The sequence below is a fragment of the Bombina bombina genome, chromosome 5 (genome assembly GCF_027579735.1).
Source record: "Bombina bombina isolate aBomBom1 chromosome 5, aBomBom1.pri, whole genome shotgun sequence".
Lineage (NCBI taxonomy): Eukaryota > Metazoa > Chordata > Amphibia > Anura > Bombinatoridae > Bombina > Bombina bombina.
In genome coordinates, this window is record NC_069503.1 from 135,386,437 (window position 1) to 135,406,425 (window position 19,989).

General features: G+C 40.5%; 1 protein-coding gene and 3 non-coding genes across 5 annotated transcripts in view; all 4 read right to left on the minus strand.

Annotated features, from left to right (window-relative positions):
- Window positions 1-19,989, minus strand: part of TBRG4 (transforming growth factor beta regulator 4) — a 65,597-nt gene that overhangs the window by 27,013 nt on the left and 18,595 nt on the right. For both annotated transcript variants that reach the window (XM_053713711.1, XM_053713712.1), the window contains exons 6-9: window positions 15,904-16,014; window positions 10,969-11,113; window positions 6,378-6,626; window positions 39-150 (exon numbers count right to left, since the gene is read on the minus strand). In XM_053713711.1, the coding sequence (XP_053569686.1) occupies window positions 39-150; window positions 6,378-6,626; window positions 10,969-11,113; window positions 15,904-16,014 (617 nt within the window). The remainder of the gene's footprint in view (window positions 1-38; window positions 151-6,377; window positions 6,627-10,968; window positions 11,114-15,903; window positions 16,015-19,989) is intronic.
- LOC128661931 (small nucleolar RNA SNORA5) lies at window positions 4,855-4,994 on the minus strand. Its single transcript, XR_008402698.1, has one exon. It is a non-coding gene; the product is annotated as a small nucleolar RNA SNORA5 (small nucleolar RNA).
- LOC128661927 (small nucleolar RNA SNORA5) lies at window positions 7,983-8,114 on the minus strand. Its single transcript, XR_008402696.1, has one exon. It is a non-coding gene; the product is annotated as a small nucleolar RNA SNORA5 (small nucleolar RNA).
- On the minus strand, window positions 15,336-15,469 carry LOC128661929 (small nucleolar RNA SNORA5). Its single transcript, XR_008402697.1, has one exon. It is a non-coding gene; the product is annotated as a small nucleolar RNA SNORA5 (small nucleolar RNA).

The following is a 19,989-nucleotide window of genomic DNA, read 5'->3' on the forward strand; positions in this document are numbered from 1 at the left end:
TGATAATGGTACAAATGTCACGTGGTGACTGATCTTACCTTCTGGCGCCCTCAGGTAATGGCCGGGTCCCTTCACTGTGCGCAAGATGTGGAGCCACCAGATCCTGAAGGAGCAATGGTTTGTTTTCAGAGTCTAGAACGACTTCCCCATCTTTGTTATAAGAAGGAAAAAAAATATATATATCTTAATTTCTCTTTATACCAAATGAAAGGCAAATCTGGGAAGTTAGTGTTAAAAGCAATTAACCTCTTCATATCCAAAAACACATAAAATCATATGCCCAATTTCAAAAATCCTTTATTTAGTGCCTATTACCATTATGCCCAAAAAGGTAGATTTTCATCTACCAGAGGATCACTAGACTATTGGGTATTTTTTGCTCATGACTAGTTGTAATTAGTGTAAGCATAAAAAAAAAAAACCAAACAAACAAACAAAAAACAAACGACCATTTCTTGCACAAGTAGACTCAATTTTACTAAAGAGTGGGACCCGTGATTAATACATTTATTATTTAGCCACCTCTATGCATAGCTGTTTTTTTACAATGGGCTGAGCTTGCAAGGAAATCAGATCTCATTTTATCACTTTCTATAAACAAACATGTTCCTTTATATATCTTGATCTGTAAACCAAAGCTCAATGCTTAGAAAAAACAAAACAAAAACGACATTTTATTACTTCTCTCCTCTACCTTACACTGGGAGTGCAATTTCTTCTGCTGGATATGTTTATATAGCGTTTCTGTAGCCAATACTTTAGTAGAGACTTTCAGCATAGGTAGAGATATAACAGGAAAAATCAAATGCTGAATTTAAGTTAAAGGACCAGTCAATGCAGTAGAATTAAATAATTCAAGTACATAATAAAAATACAATGCAATAACACCTACTCCGAATTTCAAATAAGCAGTAACTTGTTTTCTGACTAATTTATTTTTTACTCCCATTTTCCGGCCCCCTGTATCATGTGACAGACATCAGCCAATCACAGACTAGTCTATGTATAACCTGTGAGCTTCTGCACATGCTCAGTAGGATCTTGTTCCCCAGAAAGTGCAAAAAAAATAAAAAAAAACAAAAAAAAAAACAGAATTTATGTTTACCTGATAAATTACTTTCTCCAACGGTGTGTCCGGTCCACGGCGTCATCCTTACTTGTGGGAATATTCTCTTCCCCAACAGGAAATGGCAAAGAGCCCAGCAAAGCTGGTCACATGATCCCTCCTAGGCTCCGCCTACCCCAGTCATTCGACCGACGTTAAGGAGGAATATTTGCATAGGAGAAACCATATGATACCGTGGTGACTGTAGTTAAAGAAAATAAATTATCAGACCTGATTAAAAAACCAGGGCGGGCCGTGGACCGGACACACCGTTGGAGAAAGTAATTTATCAGGTAAACATAAATTCTGTTTTCTCCAACATAGGTGTGTCCGGTCCACGGCGTCATCCTTACTTGTGGGAACCAATACCAAAGCTTTAGGACACGGATGATGGGAGGGAGCAAATCAGGTCACCTAAATGGAAGGCACCACGGCTTGCAAAACCTTTCTCCCAAAAATAGCCTCAGAAGAAGCAAAAAGTATCAAACTTGTAAAATTTGGTAAAAGTGTGCAGTGAAGACCAAGTCGCTGCCCTACATATCTGATCAACAGAAGCCTCGTTCTTGAAGGCCCATGTGGAAGCCACAGCCCTAGTGGAATGAGCTGTGATTCTTTCGGGAGGCTGCCGTCCGGCAGTCTCGTAAGCCAATCTGATGATGCTTTTAATCCAAAAAGAGAGAGAGGTAGAAGTTGCTTTTTGACCTCTCCTTTTACCTGAATAAACAACAAACAAGGAAGATGTTTGTCTAAAATCCTTTGTAGCATCTAAATAGAATTTTAGAGCGCGAACAACATCCAAATTGTGCAACAAACGTTCCTTCTTTGAAACTGGTTTCGGACACAGAGAAGGTACGATAATCTCCTGGTTAATGTTCTTGTTAGAAACAACTTTTGGAAGAAAACCAGGCTTAGTACGTAAAACCACCTTATCTGCATGGAACACCAGATAAGGAGGAGAACACTGCAGAGCAGATAATTCTGAAACTCTTCTAGCAGAAGAAATTGCAACCAAAAACAAAACTTTCCAAGATAATAACTTAATATCAACGGAATGCAAGGGTTCAAACGGAACCCCCTGAAGAACTGAAAGAACTAAGTTGAGACTCCAAGGAGGAGTCAACGGTTTGTAAACAGGCTTGATTCTAACCAGAGCCTGAACAAAGGCTTGAACATCTGGCACAGCTGCCAGCTTTTTGTGAAGTAACACAGACAAGGCAGAAATCTGTCCCTTCAAGGAACTTGCAGATAATCCTTTTTCCAATCCTTCTTGAAGGAAGGATAGAATCTTAGGAATCTTAACCTTGTCCCAAGGGAATCCTTTAGATTCACACCAACAGATATATTTTTTCCAAATTTTGCGGTAAATTTTTCTAGTTACAGGCTTTCTGGCCTGAACAAGAGTATCAATAACAGAATCTGAGAACCCTCGCTTCGATAAAATCAAGCGTTCAATCTCCAAGCAGTCAGCTGGAGTGAGACCAGATTCGGATGTTCGAACGGACCTTGAACAAGAAGGTCTCGTCTCAAAGGTAGCTTCCATGGTGGAGCCGATGACATATTCACCAGATCTGCATACCAAGTCCTGCGTGGCCACGCAGGAGCTATCAAGATCACCGACGCCCTCTCCTGATTGATCCTGGCTACCAGCCTGGGGATAAGAGGAAACGGCGGGAATACATAAGCTAGTTTGAAGGTCCAAGGTGCTACTAGTGCATCTACTAGAGTCGCCTTGGGATCCCTGGATCTGGACCCGTAGCAAGGAACTTTGAAGTTCTGACGAGAGGCCATCAGATCCATGTCTGGAATGCCCCACAGTTGAGTGATTTGGGCAAAGATTTCCGGATGGAGTTCCCACTCCCCTGGATGCAATGTCTGACGACTCAGAAAATCCGCTTCCCAATTTTCCACTCCTGGGATGTGGATTGCAGACAGGTGGCAGGAGTGAGTCTCCGCCCATTGAATGATTTTGGACACTTCTTCCATCGCCAGGGAACTCCTTGTTCCCCCCTGATGGTTGATGTACGCAACAGTCGTCATGTTGTCTGATTGAAACCGTATGAACCTGGCCCTCGCTAGCTGAGGCCAAGCCTTGAGAGCATTGAATATCGCTCTCAGTTCCAGAATATTTATTGGTAGAAGAGATTCTTCCCGAGACCAAAGACCCTGAGCTTTCAGGGATCCCCAGACCGCGCCCCAGCCCATCAGACTGGCGTCGGTCGTGACAATGACCCACTCTGGTCTGCGGAAGGTCATCCCTTGTGACAGGTTGTCCAGGGACAGCCACCAACGGAGTGAATCTCTGGTCCTCTGATTTACTTGTATCTTCGGAGACAAGTCTGTATAGTCCCCATTCCACTGACTGAGCATGCACAGTTGTAATGGTCTTAGATGAATGCGCGCAAAAGGAACTATGTCCATTGCCGCTACCATCAAACCTATCACTTCCATGCACTGCGCTATGGAAGGAAGAGGAACGGAATGAAGTATCCGACAAGAGTCTAGAAGTTTTGTTTTTCTGGCCTCTGTCAGAAAAATCCTCATTTCTAAGGAGTCTATTATTGTTAAACACTAAAAAACTCTAAGCCATCTCCGTGGAGATGTTGCCTGTACAACGGCAAAGAGAATGACTGGGGTAGGCGGAGCCTAGGAGGGATCATGTGACCAGCTTTGCTGGGCTCTTTGCCATTTCCTGTTGGGGAAGAGAATATTCCCACAAGTAAGGATGACGCCGTGGACCGGACACACCTATGTTGGAGAAATAAAGATTGTGCAAAATTTAATAATTGAAGTAAATTGGAAAATGTCTTAAAACTGCTGCTTTATCCGAATCATAAATGTTTATTTTGACTTGAGTGTCCCTTTAAAGGAGCTATTCGTAAACAATTTAACACACTCCAGCAGGTAAAATAGATCATTGGGAACAAATTAAAAATAATTGGTATTGTCTGTTCCTCCGCCCCCCTTCATTTCCTCTTATGGCTGGGCTGTGATGTATAGAGCAGTCAAATCCACTTTTCTACATAGGCTGTCTAAGGGCTTTAAAGGGACTGGACTTCAAGATTGTCATATGACACACACATTGATTAGATGTTCACTGGAATTGTCCAAAAAAAAAAAAAAAAAAAAAAAAAAAAAAAAAAAAAAAAGGGTTCAATCAAGTGGGCCAGCATAACCCTGCAATAGAAGCATTACTACTTACTGATTTGCTATCACTTTAAGCCCCCTGGGCAGAATGTAAGGTAATTTGAAAATCCTAGGGCAATATATGGCGGCTATGTGAACACAAAAGCAATTTCTCAGCACAGTTTGGATCCAGTGTAACATATCTATGCGTACATTAAAGGGATATAAAGCAGCCCGTTTCATTGTAATACGTATTACCCACTGCATAGTGCTTTAATACAAATCATTGCAACATGCATTTTACTTTTTATTTAATAACTCAATTTGTGAAGGATCCATTTCTTCCTGTCACTGCCACACAAGGGACCTGTTACCTCTACAAAAGAAGCTTTTTCTTTAAAGTGTTGCTAAGAGAAACTTATAATAGCAAGTTTATTGCCCATGTTCAGTAGAGGACTTCTGGTGCAAAAAATCATGTGACAGTAGAAAATAAGTTCTGTAATGGTAGCTCCCTGATCCAGCTGTAGGAAGTTATTTTTTAACCTTATCTGTTACCTTTTATGTTTACTTTGATTTAACTGTTTAATATCCCATTAAGGCTACATTAGCTTTATGGCAGTGCACCACATTGTCAGCAGCTCATATTTGTCCTCCTTGTCCATTTGTATAGACATGAGGCCCGCGAGCAGATGTTAACTTTTATGTAGCAACCATTTTGGCCAGCAGTATCCACAGATCAGGAAGTGCTGAATTTGACAAGGCTGCAGGGTAACTATTTCCTATGATGAAGCACATAACCAGAAATGTCTCATTACATGCAATGACCGTCAGAAGCTGCCATGTGATCTGTATATAGGTAAATAATCAAAAGATTAAGATTGGAAAATTTGTTTTGGATTAAAATAAAAAAAAAAAAATCCCCCCTAAAAGAAAGTCATTAACCCCCTTTGAAATATGACCCTGGGGAAGTCTCCCTTCTGGTGATGAGGGAAATCAGACGTGGATTCCTTGACCAGTGTGTTAGAGGAATATGGCTGCACCTCAGTGACTAGGTCCAATGAAGGCCAAAACGATTGTCTGGGGTTGCCATGTTTCTTGTTAAGAAAGGAATTGCCTGGTATTTTGGGGCTGAACTGACCTTGTTAGGCGGAATCAGACTGTTATACTTTAGGAAAGTTCTTCTCTGTGATAAATCATAGAACAAGCTAACAAGCTATTGAGCTGATGCTCGTTCCTGACCGAGCGCTTCTCTTTCTGTATGTATTTACCCCTAGGCTGCTGGGGTAATTTTCAGTATGCAGCACATTGTACCGGAGCCTTCTTCAGGATTTAATTGGTTTAAATTAAACTTATTGGGTAATACCAGGTGAAAATACACAAAGCTTAGATGAATGACCGCTTGCAGTTTGTTATAAGCACAATATACAATAATTCTGTAATGTATATAGATGATTAACAAGATATTTCTTAACACAGGAAACAGTATGTGCTAATGCACTTCCTGCTGCTTCTGGCCCTATGTATATGGTGTAGCAAATGGAAGCTTTTTTTGTTTTTAATTTAGATCAAAAACGTTTCTGTCTCACGGATTCAGACGACCCCTTCAGTCAGTATAAGGTGCTATATAAGGGTAGTTTTGTGGCTGCCCTCTGGCATTAATGGTGTTAAAGGGTAATTTATAGAGCAAATAACATTGTAAAGATTTCAAGAACCCCCAATAACAAACTGAAGGGCTCCGTTTCATAACATGAAGGGTAAATATTTAAAGTGACATACAGTAACTGATCCAATAATGAGAATTATGCATTTGGGATAAAAACAAAAAAAGTAAACTGTTCAGCAAATCCTTTGTTCCACTGATTAGGACAGATAAGCAATTACAAATATGGAACGTGGTGGAATTAAAAGCTTTGTTCACACCTAAGTGAATACGTAGGATCTCATCAACTGTTTCATCTCGCTACTGCTGCATGTGCAGATAAGCAATATTTATTATATTTAAAAAAAACAAAAATGATTATTTTTTTATTGCAGATCTCCATATATTCATCAACAAGGTAGGTATAAAATGGCATACTACTTCCCATTGTTTATGGTACTTATGTCCCTTTAAAAGAACAACCACCTTTATCTAGGTTATAATTCTTACCAATGTGCCAGCCATACACAGTGTCCACACTGCATCTGCAGGTCTCCTCCTTTGGAAACAAGTCTCTGAGAACACTCTGTAGCCCGCTCTGTAGCGGGGACAACTTTCGGACGGCAGATGTTGACTGTAGGGTGCTCACGGTTTCAGAAGGGAGCAGTGGCCCCCTGTAATCTGTACATTCTAGCTGAGCCGTGGAGTTTATGTGAATGAGTTTCAGTTTGTAGCTGACGAATTTAGTGGACTTGTCATCTAAAAGAGAAAAATTATGTCAAAATCAGCATGTAAGCTGGAAAATGCAATAAATAAAAACCATTATATTGGAGGGAGAGAATGAGGGGGAGCATGAGGTAGGAAAGAGAGAAAAAAAAAGAATATATATATATATATATATATATATATATATATATATATATATATATATATATATATATATATATATATATATATATATATTTTTCCCCCACACATTATACAACAATAAAAATTGTATTTGTATTAAGTGCGAGTGGGAAGTGGCTGGCTCCATGGCATCTGGGTTTGTTGAGCAGTTATAAGGAGAACTTAACAGGTTATATATTGTATAGCCATTTTATTTTCTTGTGGAGATTAAAGAAGTGTTACCATTATCAGAGCTTAGCCGTAATATAGTTATAACCTAAGTGGACATAAAATATCATTACTATGCTGGGGCTGCACATTAATAAGCTGCTAGGTAAAAGGATATTAAACACCTCTTGCTTTTGGATACAAATTGCTCGTCTCATGACCCCTAGAAAGGCCAGAAAGCAAATTCTATAACCTGTAAATGCTGTAAATCAAATAGCCGGTATATGCATTATGCTACATTTTCAAAACTTATGGTAAAGATTTTGCTTTATGGGCTCTAGGGGGAATATGGTAAAATGGATACATTTCCCCCAAAAGCCAGGGGTGTTTAATGACCTTAATTAGAATGTGCATCCATGCTTACTGCACACAACTAATTGGCAAGTACTGTCTATAGACTGTTCATAGAACATACCTACAAATCAGGAGGTAATAAATCAGATTTTGTTTTGTAAATTTAGGTCCCTTTCACCTTTATGCACTTATGTGTGTTAAGAGTTTACAGTCCTATTTTATAATAGACTGAAATAGAATACATTCTAATGTCAAATCTTTAAGGACAAAAGCTGAATTGTTTATAAAGAAAACCGTAATCTTTATGTGTACTTCTAAACGCTCAGCAGATGTCTAAGCCCCATGGAAGGGCGTGAATGTTGTACTTTTGCAGTAAACGCTAAGGCAAAGGTGACAAACTTGTGGCACTCAAAACATATTTACTAGCACTGTGCCTCTGGGCTACCATACTGCTAGATTCAATTGGCTGCATATTTTAGTGCATAAAAAAAAAAAACTTCTAAAAGTCCATCCTATTTATCAGCAATTAAGCTTTTGCTCTATATTATTGATTTAGAAGACAAAGTTAGTATAATGCTCCATTAATGTCCCTTTGAATTTTAAAGATAGGTACGATGGTCACATGCAGAGATTCAGCCAAGGCTATTTCTGATCTCCAGCTCTTATATACGATAAGGCCAGCTACCTTAGCACTATGGCAGTACTCCGTGTTATCAGCTCGCTTGTCCTCATTGCCCAACTGTACAGACATGAGGCCCGCAAGCTGATATTTATGTAGCAGCCATTTTGGCCAGCACCATCCACTGATCAGGAAGTGCTGAATTTGACAAGGCTGCAGGGTATCTATTTTCTATAATGAGGCCCATAACCAATATAATAGCTCTTTATATGCAGCAACTACCTTAAAGGAACATGAAACACAAACATTTTCTTTCATGATTGAGATAGAGAATACAATTTTAAACAACTTTTCAATTTACTTCTATGATCTAACTTGCTTTATTCTCTTGATAACATTTGTTGAAAAGGATACCTAGGTAGGCTCAGGAGCAAGCAGCTGACTGGTTGCTGCACAAATATGCCTCTTGTTATTGCTTTACCGATGTCTTCAGCTAGATCCAGTAGTGCACTGCTGTTCATTCAATAAAGGATAGCAAGAGAATGAAGCAAAATTGATAATAGAAGTAAATTGGAAAGTTGTTTAAAAATGTATGTTCTACCCAAATCATGAAAGAAAGAAAAAAAATAACCAATAACTAACAAGACAGGCTGTCATGTCATCTGTATCCAAGTAAATAACCTAATTCTATGATATTGTCAAAATAAACAAAAACCAAGATTAAAAGGGACATAAAACCCATTTTTTCCTTTCATGTTTCCATCAGAACATAACATTTTAAAACAACTTTCCAATTTACTTATATTAGCAATTTTGCTTCATTCTCTTGCTATCCTTTAGCAAGAGAATGAAGCGCCTAGATAGGCACAGAAATGCACTATGGGAGCTAGCTGCTTGATTGGTGGCTGCATATGCCTCTTGTCTTTAGCTTACCCAATGAGTTCAGCTAGCTCCTAGTAGTGCATTGTTGCTCCCATAGTGCATTTCTGCGCCTGAGCCTATTTAGGTATGCTGTTCAACAGAGGATGACAAAAAAATACAAAAGCAAATTAGACAATAAAGGTAAACTGGAAAATTGTTTATAATGTCATGCTCTAGCTGAATAATGAAAGTTTATTTTTGACTTTAATGTCCCTTTAAAATCTAGGAAATGGGATCCAGGAAATGGCCTAAAAATAGAAAAATAAACCATAATTTAAAGGGCCATAATACCCAAATGTTTAAACACTTTAAAGTGATGCAGCATAGCTGTAAAAAGCTGACTAGAAAATATCTCCTGAACATCTCTACGTAAAAAAGAAAGATATTTTACCTCAAAGGTTCCTCAGTAGCCACATCCCATTGTAAAGGATTTCTAAGCAGCATTTTAGTGTGTCTGTCCCGGGACATCTTAGGGGATGAGCCTCGTGAACTCTCATATTTCACCAATCAGGTAAAGGAAGCTTAATATGAAATCTCATGAGAGTTAAGTCAAATCTCATGAGATCACAGTAAGAGTTCATGACCTCAGCACTGCTGATGCTGATTGGCTGCTGTTCATTTTTTTTATTTTTACCTGCAGCTGGGAGCAGGTGTAGTATAACTTTTTACACAGAACTTACTCTGCTGAGCTGAGGAAATTGTGAGGTAAAATATCTTCCTTTTTTACATAGAGATGCTCAGGTGATATTTTCCTGTCAGCTTTTTACAGTTATACTGCATCAGTTTCAAGTGATTTAGCATATGAGTATTATGTCCCTTTAATCTGAAAAACATGATAAAAAAACTGCACAAAGCCAATGACTATTCTGCTGTGAAGGTGAATAAAAAGGTACAAGAGGAAGTCTGCTTGGTGCATGGAATAAAGATTAGCTACAACTGGATTATAGGCGACTTCTCTCGAGCACAGTGCAGTTTTACATTGTAGATAACCTACAGTTAACCATAGGAGGGGTACGTGTAGGACTTGTGATGCACATGCTGGTCTGACTATAATTTACTCTAATAGTAATTTAGTAGGGGTTATGGCTGCAGGAATAGAGCTCCATAAGACACTTGGTGGATCATGGGGGAAAGGAGAAAGTTATCTGAGCACTTCTTTCTTATTGAAGGAAGAGCTACTGTCACATATGGCCAAATAAAAAGCTAGATATTCCATTTAAAAAGAAAAAAAAAACACAAAAAAAAACCTCTTTAGGAGACGTTGAAACTCTGCATCACTCACCACGCTGTATAGTATATTCATATGCTTTTCCTACACTCCCTAGAGAGGCCAAAAAGCAAAAGGCTGCAAATCAAATAAGGTAAGGAGTAGCCAGAATCCTTGCACTCAAATGGATCGGTCAGGGTGAAATGCCAAAAAACGAACCTGAGGTCACTGAAGAAGTGAGAACTACGAAACGCATTTGACCTGTAATTTGTGCTGGCGTGTATGCCTTTTTATGTGCTATCTATCCAATAAAAGAAGCTTTTTATCATAGCTCATTGGTGCCGGTTCGTTTTTTGGCATTTCACCCTGACCGATCCATTTGAGTGCAAGGATTCTGGCTACTCCTTACCTTGTTGATTTCTCAGGGAATCCGGTGAAATTTCCCTGTACTATCCGTTTGCACCTGTTGAACCGGAACCTTCCTTCCCGGCCTTAGCTCCCGTGGGGAGCGCTGAAGAGGAGACACAGAGCAGAGCGGTGCTGCTGAGACAGCAGTGAAGACAGCGCGGCACGCTGGGTGAATGCACACACATTTCTGACAGAAGCGTTTACCAAAGGAATTCATGCAAATCAAATAAGTGCTGCATAAAGCACATACCGGTTATGTTAATGATTTTGCTTTATGGTTTCTCTAGAGAATATGGGACAAAACACTTAAAACAACATTCACAACCTTCCATGGGGCTTAGGCATCTGCTATAAACTAAACCAAGGGCGGCAAACTTGTGGCACTTAGATACTTATGGAACAGTGCCTCTGGGCTACCAGCATACTGCTTGGGTCAATTGGCTGCAGTTTTAGTGCAGAATAAATTAGTTTTCTAAAAGGCTGTGCTAGGAGATAACTAGGATGTTGCATTACTCCCCATGCCATAAAGAACATACCAAAGATCTTGACTGCAAACTCTGGATTCAACACGGTTTTCAAATACAATGGGTCAGCCTGCTGTAGGATGCAAAGGGACCATACGATGTCCACCAAGAGGAATGGGTCTAACGTAGCCATCTCATCGTGTAGCCGCTGGTGCACCTACAAGAGCATTGATGGGTTCACACTCTGACAGCACCACTAACAACATTTCTGAAGTTCTAGATCAAAGTAGTGAACATCTCAGCAACCCTTATATTCCAAACACACAAATATTAAAATACAGAAGTGATCATACAGTCCATATCGGCAAATATTTAATTAACATCCAGAGAAGAGACAAATCAACTGGGAACAAAGCAAGCTCATTAGTTATTTCAGTGGGGCATTGTCCTCCCAGGATGGGCTCTCAATCTAAGCCCACTCTCTAAGGAATACAGGCACCTAATGCTTCGTATGCGCCTGCTTATACTGGACTTTATTAAAGGGACAGTCTACACCAGACTTTTTATTGTTTTAAAAGATAGATAATCCCTTTATTACCCATTTCCCAGTTTTGCATAACCAACACAGTTATAATAATATACTTTTAACCTCTGTGATTATCTTGTATCTAAGCCTCTACAAACTGACCCTTTTTTCAGTTCTTTTGACAGACTTGCAGTCTAGCCAATCAGTGCCTGCTCCCAGATTACTTCACATGCACGAACACAGTGTTATCTATATGAAATTTGTGAACTAACACCCTCTAGTGGTGAAAAACTGTTAAAATGCAATCTGAAAGAGGTGAGCTTCAAGGTCTAAGAAATTAGCATATGAACCTCCTAGGTTAAACTTTCAACTAAGAATACCAAGACAACAAAGCAAAATTGGTGATAAAAGTAAATTTGAAAATTGTTTAAAGATTACATGCTCTATCTGAATCATGAAAGTTTATTTTGGCCTAGACTGTCCCTTTAACTGCGCACATCATTTTCCTGCAGAATCACTTGACACAATACACACAAACATAATGATAAAAGGATACTACCTGGAGCATAGGCTTTATTATTAATTCTGCTTACTACAGGGCATGCTTGTAACTATTTTTCTTACCACTTTAAACTAGATGTCAATTCCAGAAATCAACTATTACAACTGAACTTGCTACCCCCTAACTTGAGATCAAAACTCCTTGTTCTGGTGTTAGTCTTTTCATGAGAAACGCTTCCTTAATTTTATTAAATCCCTTAATATTATCATCACCACTCTTCTTTAAGATATAAATATTAAAAAGGTAAATACAACTAAAACTATTCCTTTCATGATTCAGAGTAAAAAAAAAAAAAAAAAAAAAAATATTATTTTTTTTTACCACATTTACTTTGTTCTTTGGGTATCATTTGTTGAAAAGCAGGTAGAAAGGTGTAGTAGCGTGCACGTGACTGGAGCAATATATGACCGCAGTTTTACAACTTATTCATTTGCAGAAACAGTAGGTGGCAGCAGTTCTTCCTGCCATTTACTGCTCCAGGAATGTGCACAATACTCATCTAGATATTATTCTTATTGTTTATTTATAAAGCGCCAACATATTAGGCAGCGCTGTAACATTAAGCATACAGTTATGAGTACAATAATAAGAGTAGAGGACCCTCCCCTTGAGTCACTAAGCTATAAACCATCTTTACATAAAATGATCAACAGGACAGGTGGACTTTTGAGCTTACATTATAAAGGAATTACATGAGGAAGTTGAGGGAGACGAAAACATAAGTAGTAGAGACATCTTAAAGTAAGCTGTACACATCCCTGAACAGATATGTTTTTAAGGAACAGTCTGAGCGAGGCAAGGAGTTCCATATGATAGGTGCTGTTCTAGAAAAGTCTTGTAAACGAGTGAGGAAGTAATGAGAGATGAGGAGAGGTGGTCTTGGGTAGAGCAGAGGGGGCGGGATAGGGAGTATTTGAGACAAGAGCAGAAATTTAGGACGGTGCATGTTGGTGAGGGCTTTGTATGTTAGGGTCAAAATGTTGGCTTTTATTCTTGAGGCTAAGGGAAGCAGGCTAAGGGAAGCCAGTGGAGGTGTTGGCAAAGAGGTGCAGCAGATGTGGAGCACTCAAGTCAAAATAAACTTTTATGATTCAAAGAGAGCAGCAGTTTAAGACGCTTTCCAATTTACTTCAGTTATCAAATTTTGCTTTTTAAATTCACGCTTTCTTGGGAATAAGATCCTACTGAGCATGTGCACAAGCTCACAGGTTACACGTATACTAGTTTGTGATAGGCTGATGTCTGTCACATGATACAGGGGCCGGAAAATAAGAGAAAAAATAAATTTGTCAGAAAGAAATAAAATAAAAATCTACTGCTTATTTGAAATTCAGAGTAGGTGTTAAATCATTGTCTTTATTGTGCACTTGTTAATTATGTAATTCTACTGCATGGAGTGGTCCCTTTAAAAGGGACAGTATACACATTTTCATATAACCATGTAATAGACACTACTATAAAGAATACAATACACAGATACTGATATAAAAATCCAGTATTAAACTGTTTAAAAACTTACTTAGAAGCTCTCAGTTTAGCTCTGTTAAAAAGGTAGCTGGAAAGCCCACTGCAAGTGGGAAATAAGACACTCCCCCCTCCCCCTTCTTTGGAATATGAAAAAGACCCTTTACACAAACAGGAGCAAGCTGGAGTAGGTATCCGATGGTATTCTCATAAAACCTTGGGGCTTGGTAAGCAGTCTGAAAATCAGAGCAATGTTATTTAAAAATAAACAAAACTATACATTAAAAATAAACAAAAAAAACCCTGTATGAGCTATATAAATGGATCATCTACAAAACATTTATACAAAGAATAAAAATGAGTGTATAATGTCCCTTTAAAGAGAATGAGCAAGGCAGAGGCCTTCATGATGGATTGCAGTGGGGACAGACTATTTTGGAAGACCGGAGAAGACAAAATTGCAGTAGTCAAGGCAGGAAAAGATAGAGAGTGAATACGAAAGTTGCGTTGAGTGAGGAGTCAAGTATAACCCCAAGACAGAGGGTCTGAGGGAAAGAGGTGATGATAGCGGTCCTCACAGTAAGTGAGATTTGGTAGAGAGAGGAAATCAGTTTTAGAGAAGTTCAGCTTTAGGTAGTTGGAAGCAATTTAGGATGAGAAATGAACTACACAGCTGTAGACTTGAGTCAGCAGGAAAGAGGAACTATCTGGTGTGGAAAGGTAGATTTGGGTGTCATCAGCATAAAGAGGATACTGAGACCCATAGGACTTGATAAAAAAAAAAAGCCTAGAGATGATGTGTAGACTGAGTAAAGAAGGGAACCTTGAACTGAGCCTTAAGGTACCTCAACAGAGAGGGGTAGAGGAAGAGAAGTATTCACTAAAGTTACAGTGAAAAGGGTAAGGAGAGAGCCACAGTAGAGCTGTGTCACAAATACCAATGGATTGAAGGGTCTATAGCAGCAATTGATGGTCAACGGTGTCAAACGGTGCAGAGAGGTCCGGTAGTGAAGCAGTTAAGGGATGATGGAAATGTACCAGATTGGAGAGAATTTTTTTTGGTTTCCTCCCTTAAAACAAGGAATACCATGAGAATGAAGCAAATTTGATAATGCAATTTTTACAGTATTCAATTTAATTTTATGTTCTGTCTGAATCATGAAAGATAAAGTTTAAAGGCTATATATATTTTAAAACCATGTGCCATCTAGTAGCCCTCATTTGACTTGCTACAAATGTATATTCTTGTGCACATATAGTCCCTAGAAGTTACACAATACAGAACTCAAACCGAGGCCTAACTAGTAATCTTTAGGACTTTTTCTACTGCTAAAACCTCTTCCTACACAACTAAACATTCTACTGGCCTTACCTGCTGCACTGCTCACCAATCATTGGCTGAAATAATAATCTGTTCCTCTTTCTCAGTTCCATAAACAATTAGAAAACATTAGGCCAACACCACATGGTATCGGATTGTGTTACCACTAAAGGACAAATGTGAAATACTTTATTAGGTAAAAATAAACCTGATATTTCTGAAAGCACATTCAGTTTACTTAGATAGGCTCAGGATCAGCAATGAACTACTGTGAGCTACTTGGTGGCTAGTGGCTACGCACAAATGCCTCTTGTTATTGGCTCACCAGATATATTCTGCTAGATGCCAGTAGTGCACTGCTGCTCTGGAGTCGAGTTTAGCTATGTGTTTAACACAGACAAAGGCTGCTGTTACTACAATGATCCTCTGTACACGACCATTATAAGAGGGTGGAAAATATCACTGTACAGCGCAACGCTGAATGAAAAGTTTCTGAAAAGCATTAGCCCACACTACAGAAGTGTACAGAACGCCTCATGTACGATAAAGAGATGTAATATATGAGCAATTATCTGTAGCACATTAATATCCCCAAATACTGCAGAGGGAAGAGGGGGTTCATGACCTGCTAGATTAATGTCGCAGACACTTGGGCCAGTGTTGCCTTGAGTGAGGCAGTACTGAATTTGACAAGACTGCAGGTTACTTAAAGGGATACGAAACCCAAAACGTTTCTTTCATGATTCAGATAGAGCCTGCGATTTTATAACAACTTTCTAATTTACTTCTATGATCAATTTTTCTTTGTCTTGGTATCTTTTGTTGAAAAGCAGGGATGTATGCTTAGGAGCCGGCCCATTTCTAGAGCACTATATGGCAGCAGTTTTGCTAGAATGTTATCCATTTCCAAGCGTACTAGAGGGCAGCACTATTTCCTGCCATGTAGTGCTCCAGATGCCTACCTAGGTATCTCAAACATAGAATAACACAGGAACGAAGAAAATGTAATGTAGTATATATTTTAAACTTTAAACGTCATGCTCTGTCTGAATCACAGAATATTTTTTGGGGGTTTCATATTCATTTAATTTTATGCTAACACATTTTAATAAGAGATTCCGTAGAGAGGATTACCATGCTGTAGAATTCTTCACGTTTACTTGGTTGGAAGTTCAAACGGGCAAATGCCAAGATGACGTTACTTAGTTGAATAAGGGTAAATTTCTCTGCGCCATCCATGCTGGCCTACACGACAAAGAGGGAATCACAGTGTCAAACAAAGTCCTACACACTCAAACACCTATCTAAACAGGTTACAGACTGTCGTAGCACGTTACTGTCCCCAGGTATCACTAAGGACACACTCACACACCTATCTAAACAGGTTACAGACTGTCGTAGCACGTTACTGTCCCCAGGTATCACTAAGGACACACTCACACACCTATCTAAACAGGTTACAGACTGTCGTAGCACGTTACTGTCCCCAGGTATCACTAAGGACACACTCAAACACCTATCTAAACAGGTTACAGACTGTCGTAGCACGTTACTGTCCCCGGGTATCACTAAGGACACACTCAAGCACCTATCAAAACAGGTTACAGACTGTCGTAGCACGTTACTGTCCCCAGGTATCACTAAGGACACACTCAAACACCTATCTAAACAGGTTACAGACTGTCGTAGCACGTTACTGTCCCCAGGTATCACTAAGGACACACTCAAACACCTATCTAAACAGGTTACAGACTGTCGTAGCACGTTACTGTCCCCAGGTATCACTAAGGACACACTCAAACACCTATCTAAACAGGTTACAGACTGTCGTAGCACGTTACTGTCCCCAGGTTTCACTAAGGACACACTCAAGCACCTATCTAAACAGGTTACAGACTGTCGTAGCACGTTACTGTCCCCAGGTTTCACTAAGGACACACTCAAGCACCTATCTAAACAGGTTACAGACTGTCGTAGCACGTTACTGTCCCCAGGTTTCACTAAGGACACACTCAAATACCTATCTAAACAGGTTACAGACTGTCGTAGCACGTTACTGTCCCCAGGTTTCACTAAGGACACACTCAAGCACCTATCTAAACAGGTTACAGACTGTCGTAGCACGTTACTGTCCCCAGGTATGACTAAGGACACACTCACACACCTATCTAAACAGGTTACAGACTGTCGTAGCACGTTACTGTCCCCAGGTATCACTAAGGACACACTCACACACCTATCTAAACAGGTTACAGACTGTCGTAGCACGTTACTGTCCCCAGGTATCACTAAGGACACACTCACACACCTATCTAAACAGGTTACAGACTGTCGTAGCACGTTACTGTCCCCAGGTATCACTAAGGACACACTCACCTATCTAAACAGGTTACAGACTGTCGTAGCACGTTACTGTCCCCGGGTATCACTAAGGACACACTCACACACCTATCTAAACAGGTTACAGACTGTCGTAGCACGTTACTGTCCCCAGGTATCACTAAGGACACACTCAAACACCTATCTAAACAGGTTACAGACTGTCGTAGCACGTTACTGTCCCCAGGTATCACTAAGGACACACTCACCTATCTAAACAGGTTACAGACTGTCGTAGCACGTTACTGTCCCCAGGTATCACTAAGGACACACTCAAACACCTATCTAAACAGGTTACAGACTGTCGTAGCACGTTACTGTCCCCAGGTTTCACTAAGGACACACTCAAGCACCTATCTAAACAGGTTACAGACTGTCGTAGCACGTTACTGTCCCCAGGTTTCACTAAGGACACACTCAAGCACCTATGTAAACAGGTTACAGACTGTCGTAGCACGTTACTGTCCCCAGGTATCACTAAGGACACACTCACACACCTATCTAAACAGGTTACAGACTGTCGTAGCACGTTACTGTCCCCAGGTATCACTAAGGACACACTCACACACCTATCTAAACAGGTTACAGACTGTCGTAGCACGTTACTGTCCCCGGGTATCACTAAGGACACACTCACACACCTATCTAAGCAGGTTACAGACTGTCGTAGCACGTTACTGTCCCCAGGTATCACTAAGGACACACTCACACACCTATCTAAACAGGTTACAGACTGTCGTAGCACGTTACTGTCCCCGGGTATCACTAAGGACACACTCACACACCTATCTAAGCAGGTTACAGACTGTCGTAGCACGTTACTGTCCCCAGGTATCACTAAGGACACACTCAAACACCTATGTAAACAGGTTACAGACTGTCGTAGCACGTTACTGTCCCCAGGTATCACTAAGGACACACTCAAACACCTATCTAAACAGGTTACAGACTGTCGTAGCACGTTACTGTCCCCAGGTATCACTAAGGACACACTCAAGCACCTATCTAAACAGGTTACAGACTGTCGTAGCACGTTACTGTCCCCAGGTATCACTAAGGACACACTCACACACCTATCTAAACAGGTTACAGACTGTCGTAGCACGTTACTGTCCCCAGGTATCACTAAGGACACACTCAAACACCTATCTAAGCAGGTTACAGACTGTCGTAGCACGTTACTGTCCCCAGGTATCACTAAGGACACACTCACACACCTATGTAAACAGGTTACAGACTGTCGTAGCACGTTACTGTCCCCAGGTATCACTAAGGACACACTCACACACCTATGTAAACAGGTTACAGACTGTCGTAGCACGTTACTGTCCCCAGGTATCACTAAGGACACACTCACACACTTATGTAAACAGGTTACAGACTGTCGTAGCTCGTTACTGTCCCCAGGTATCACTAAGGACACACTCAAACACCTATGTAAACAGGTTACAGACTGTCGTAGCACGTTACTGTCCCCAGGTATCACTAAGGACACACTCAAACACCTATGTAAACAGGTTACAGACTGTCGTAGCACGTTACTGTCCCCAGGTATCACTAAGGACACACTCAAACACCTATCTAAACAGGTTACAGACTGTCGTAGCACGTTACTGTCCCCAGGTATCACTAAGGACACACTCACACACCTATCTAAACAGGTTACAGACTGTCATAGCACGTTACTGTCCCCAGGTATCACTAAGGACACACTCAAACACCTATCTAAACAGGTTACAGACTGTCGTAGCACGTTACTGTCCCCAGGTATCACTAAGGACACACTCACACACCTATCTAAGCAGGTTACAGACTGTCGTAGCACGTTACTGTCCCCAGGTATCACTAAGGACACACTCACACACCTATCTAAACAGGTTACAGACTGTCGTAGCACGTTACTGTCCCCAGGTATCACTAAGGACACACTCACACACCTATGTAAACAGGTTACAGACTGTCGTAGCACGTTACTGTCCCCAGGTATCACTAAGGACACACTCACACACTTATGTAAACAGGTTACAGACTGTCGTAGCTCGTTACTGTCCCCAGGTATCACTAAGGACACACTCAAACACCTATGTAAACAGGTTACAGACTGTCGTAGCACGTTACTGTCCCCAGGTATCACTAAGGACACACTCAAACACCTATGTAAACAGGTTACAGACTGTCGTAGCACGTTACTGTCCCCAGGTATCACTAAGGACACACTCAAACACCTATCTAAACAGGTTACAGACTGTCGTAGCACGTTACTGTCCCCAGGTATCACTAAGGACACACTCACACACCTATCTAAACAGGTTACAGACTGTCATAGCACGTTACTGTCCCCAGGTATCACTAAGGACACACTCACACACCTATGTAAACAGGTTACAGACTGTCGTAGCACGTTACTGTCCCCAGGTATCACTAAGGACACACTCAAACACCTATCTAAACAGGTTACAGACTGTCGTAGCACGTTACTGTCCCCAGGTATCACTAAGGACACACTCAAGCACCTATCTAAACAGGTTACAGACTGTCGTAGCACGTTACTGTCCCCAGGTATCACTAAGGACACACTCACACACCTATCTAAACAGGTTACAGACTGTCGTAGCACGTTACTGTCCCCAGGTATCACTAAGGACACACTCACACACCTATCTAAACAGGTTACAGACTGTCGTAGCACGTTACTGTCCCCAGGTATGACTAAGGACACACTCACACACCTATCTAAACAGGTTACAGACTGTCGTAGCACGTTACTGTCCCCAGGTATCACTAAGGACACACTCAAACACCTATCTAAACAGGTTACAGACTGTCGTAGCACGTTACTGT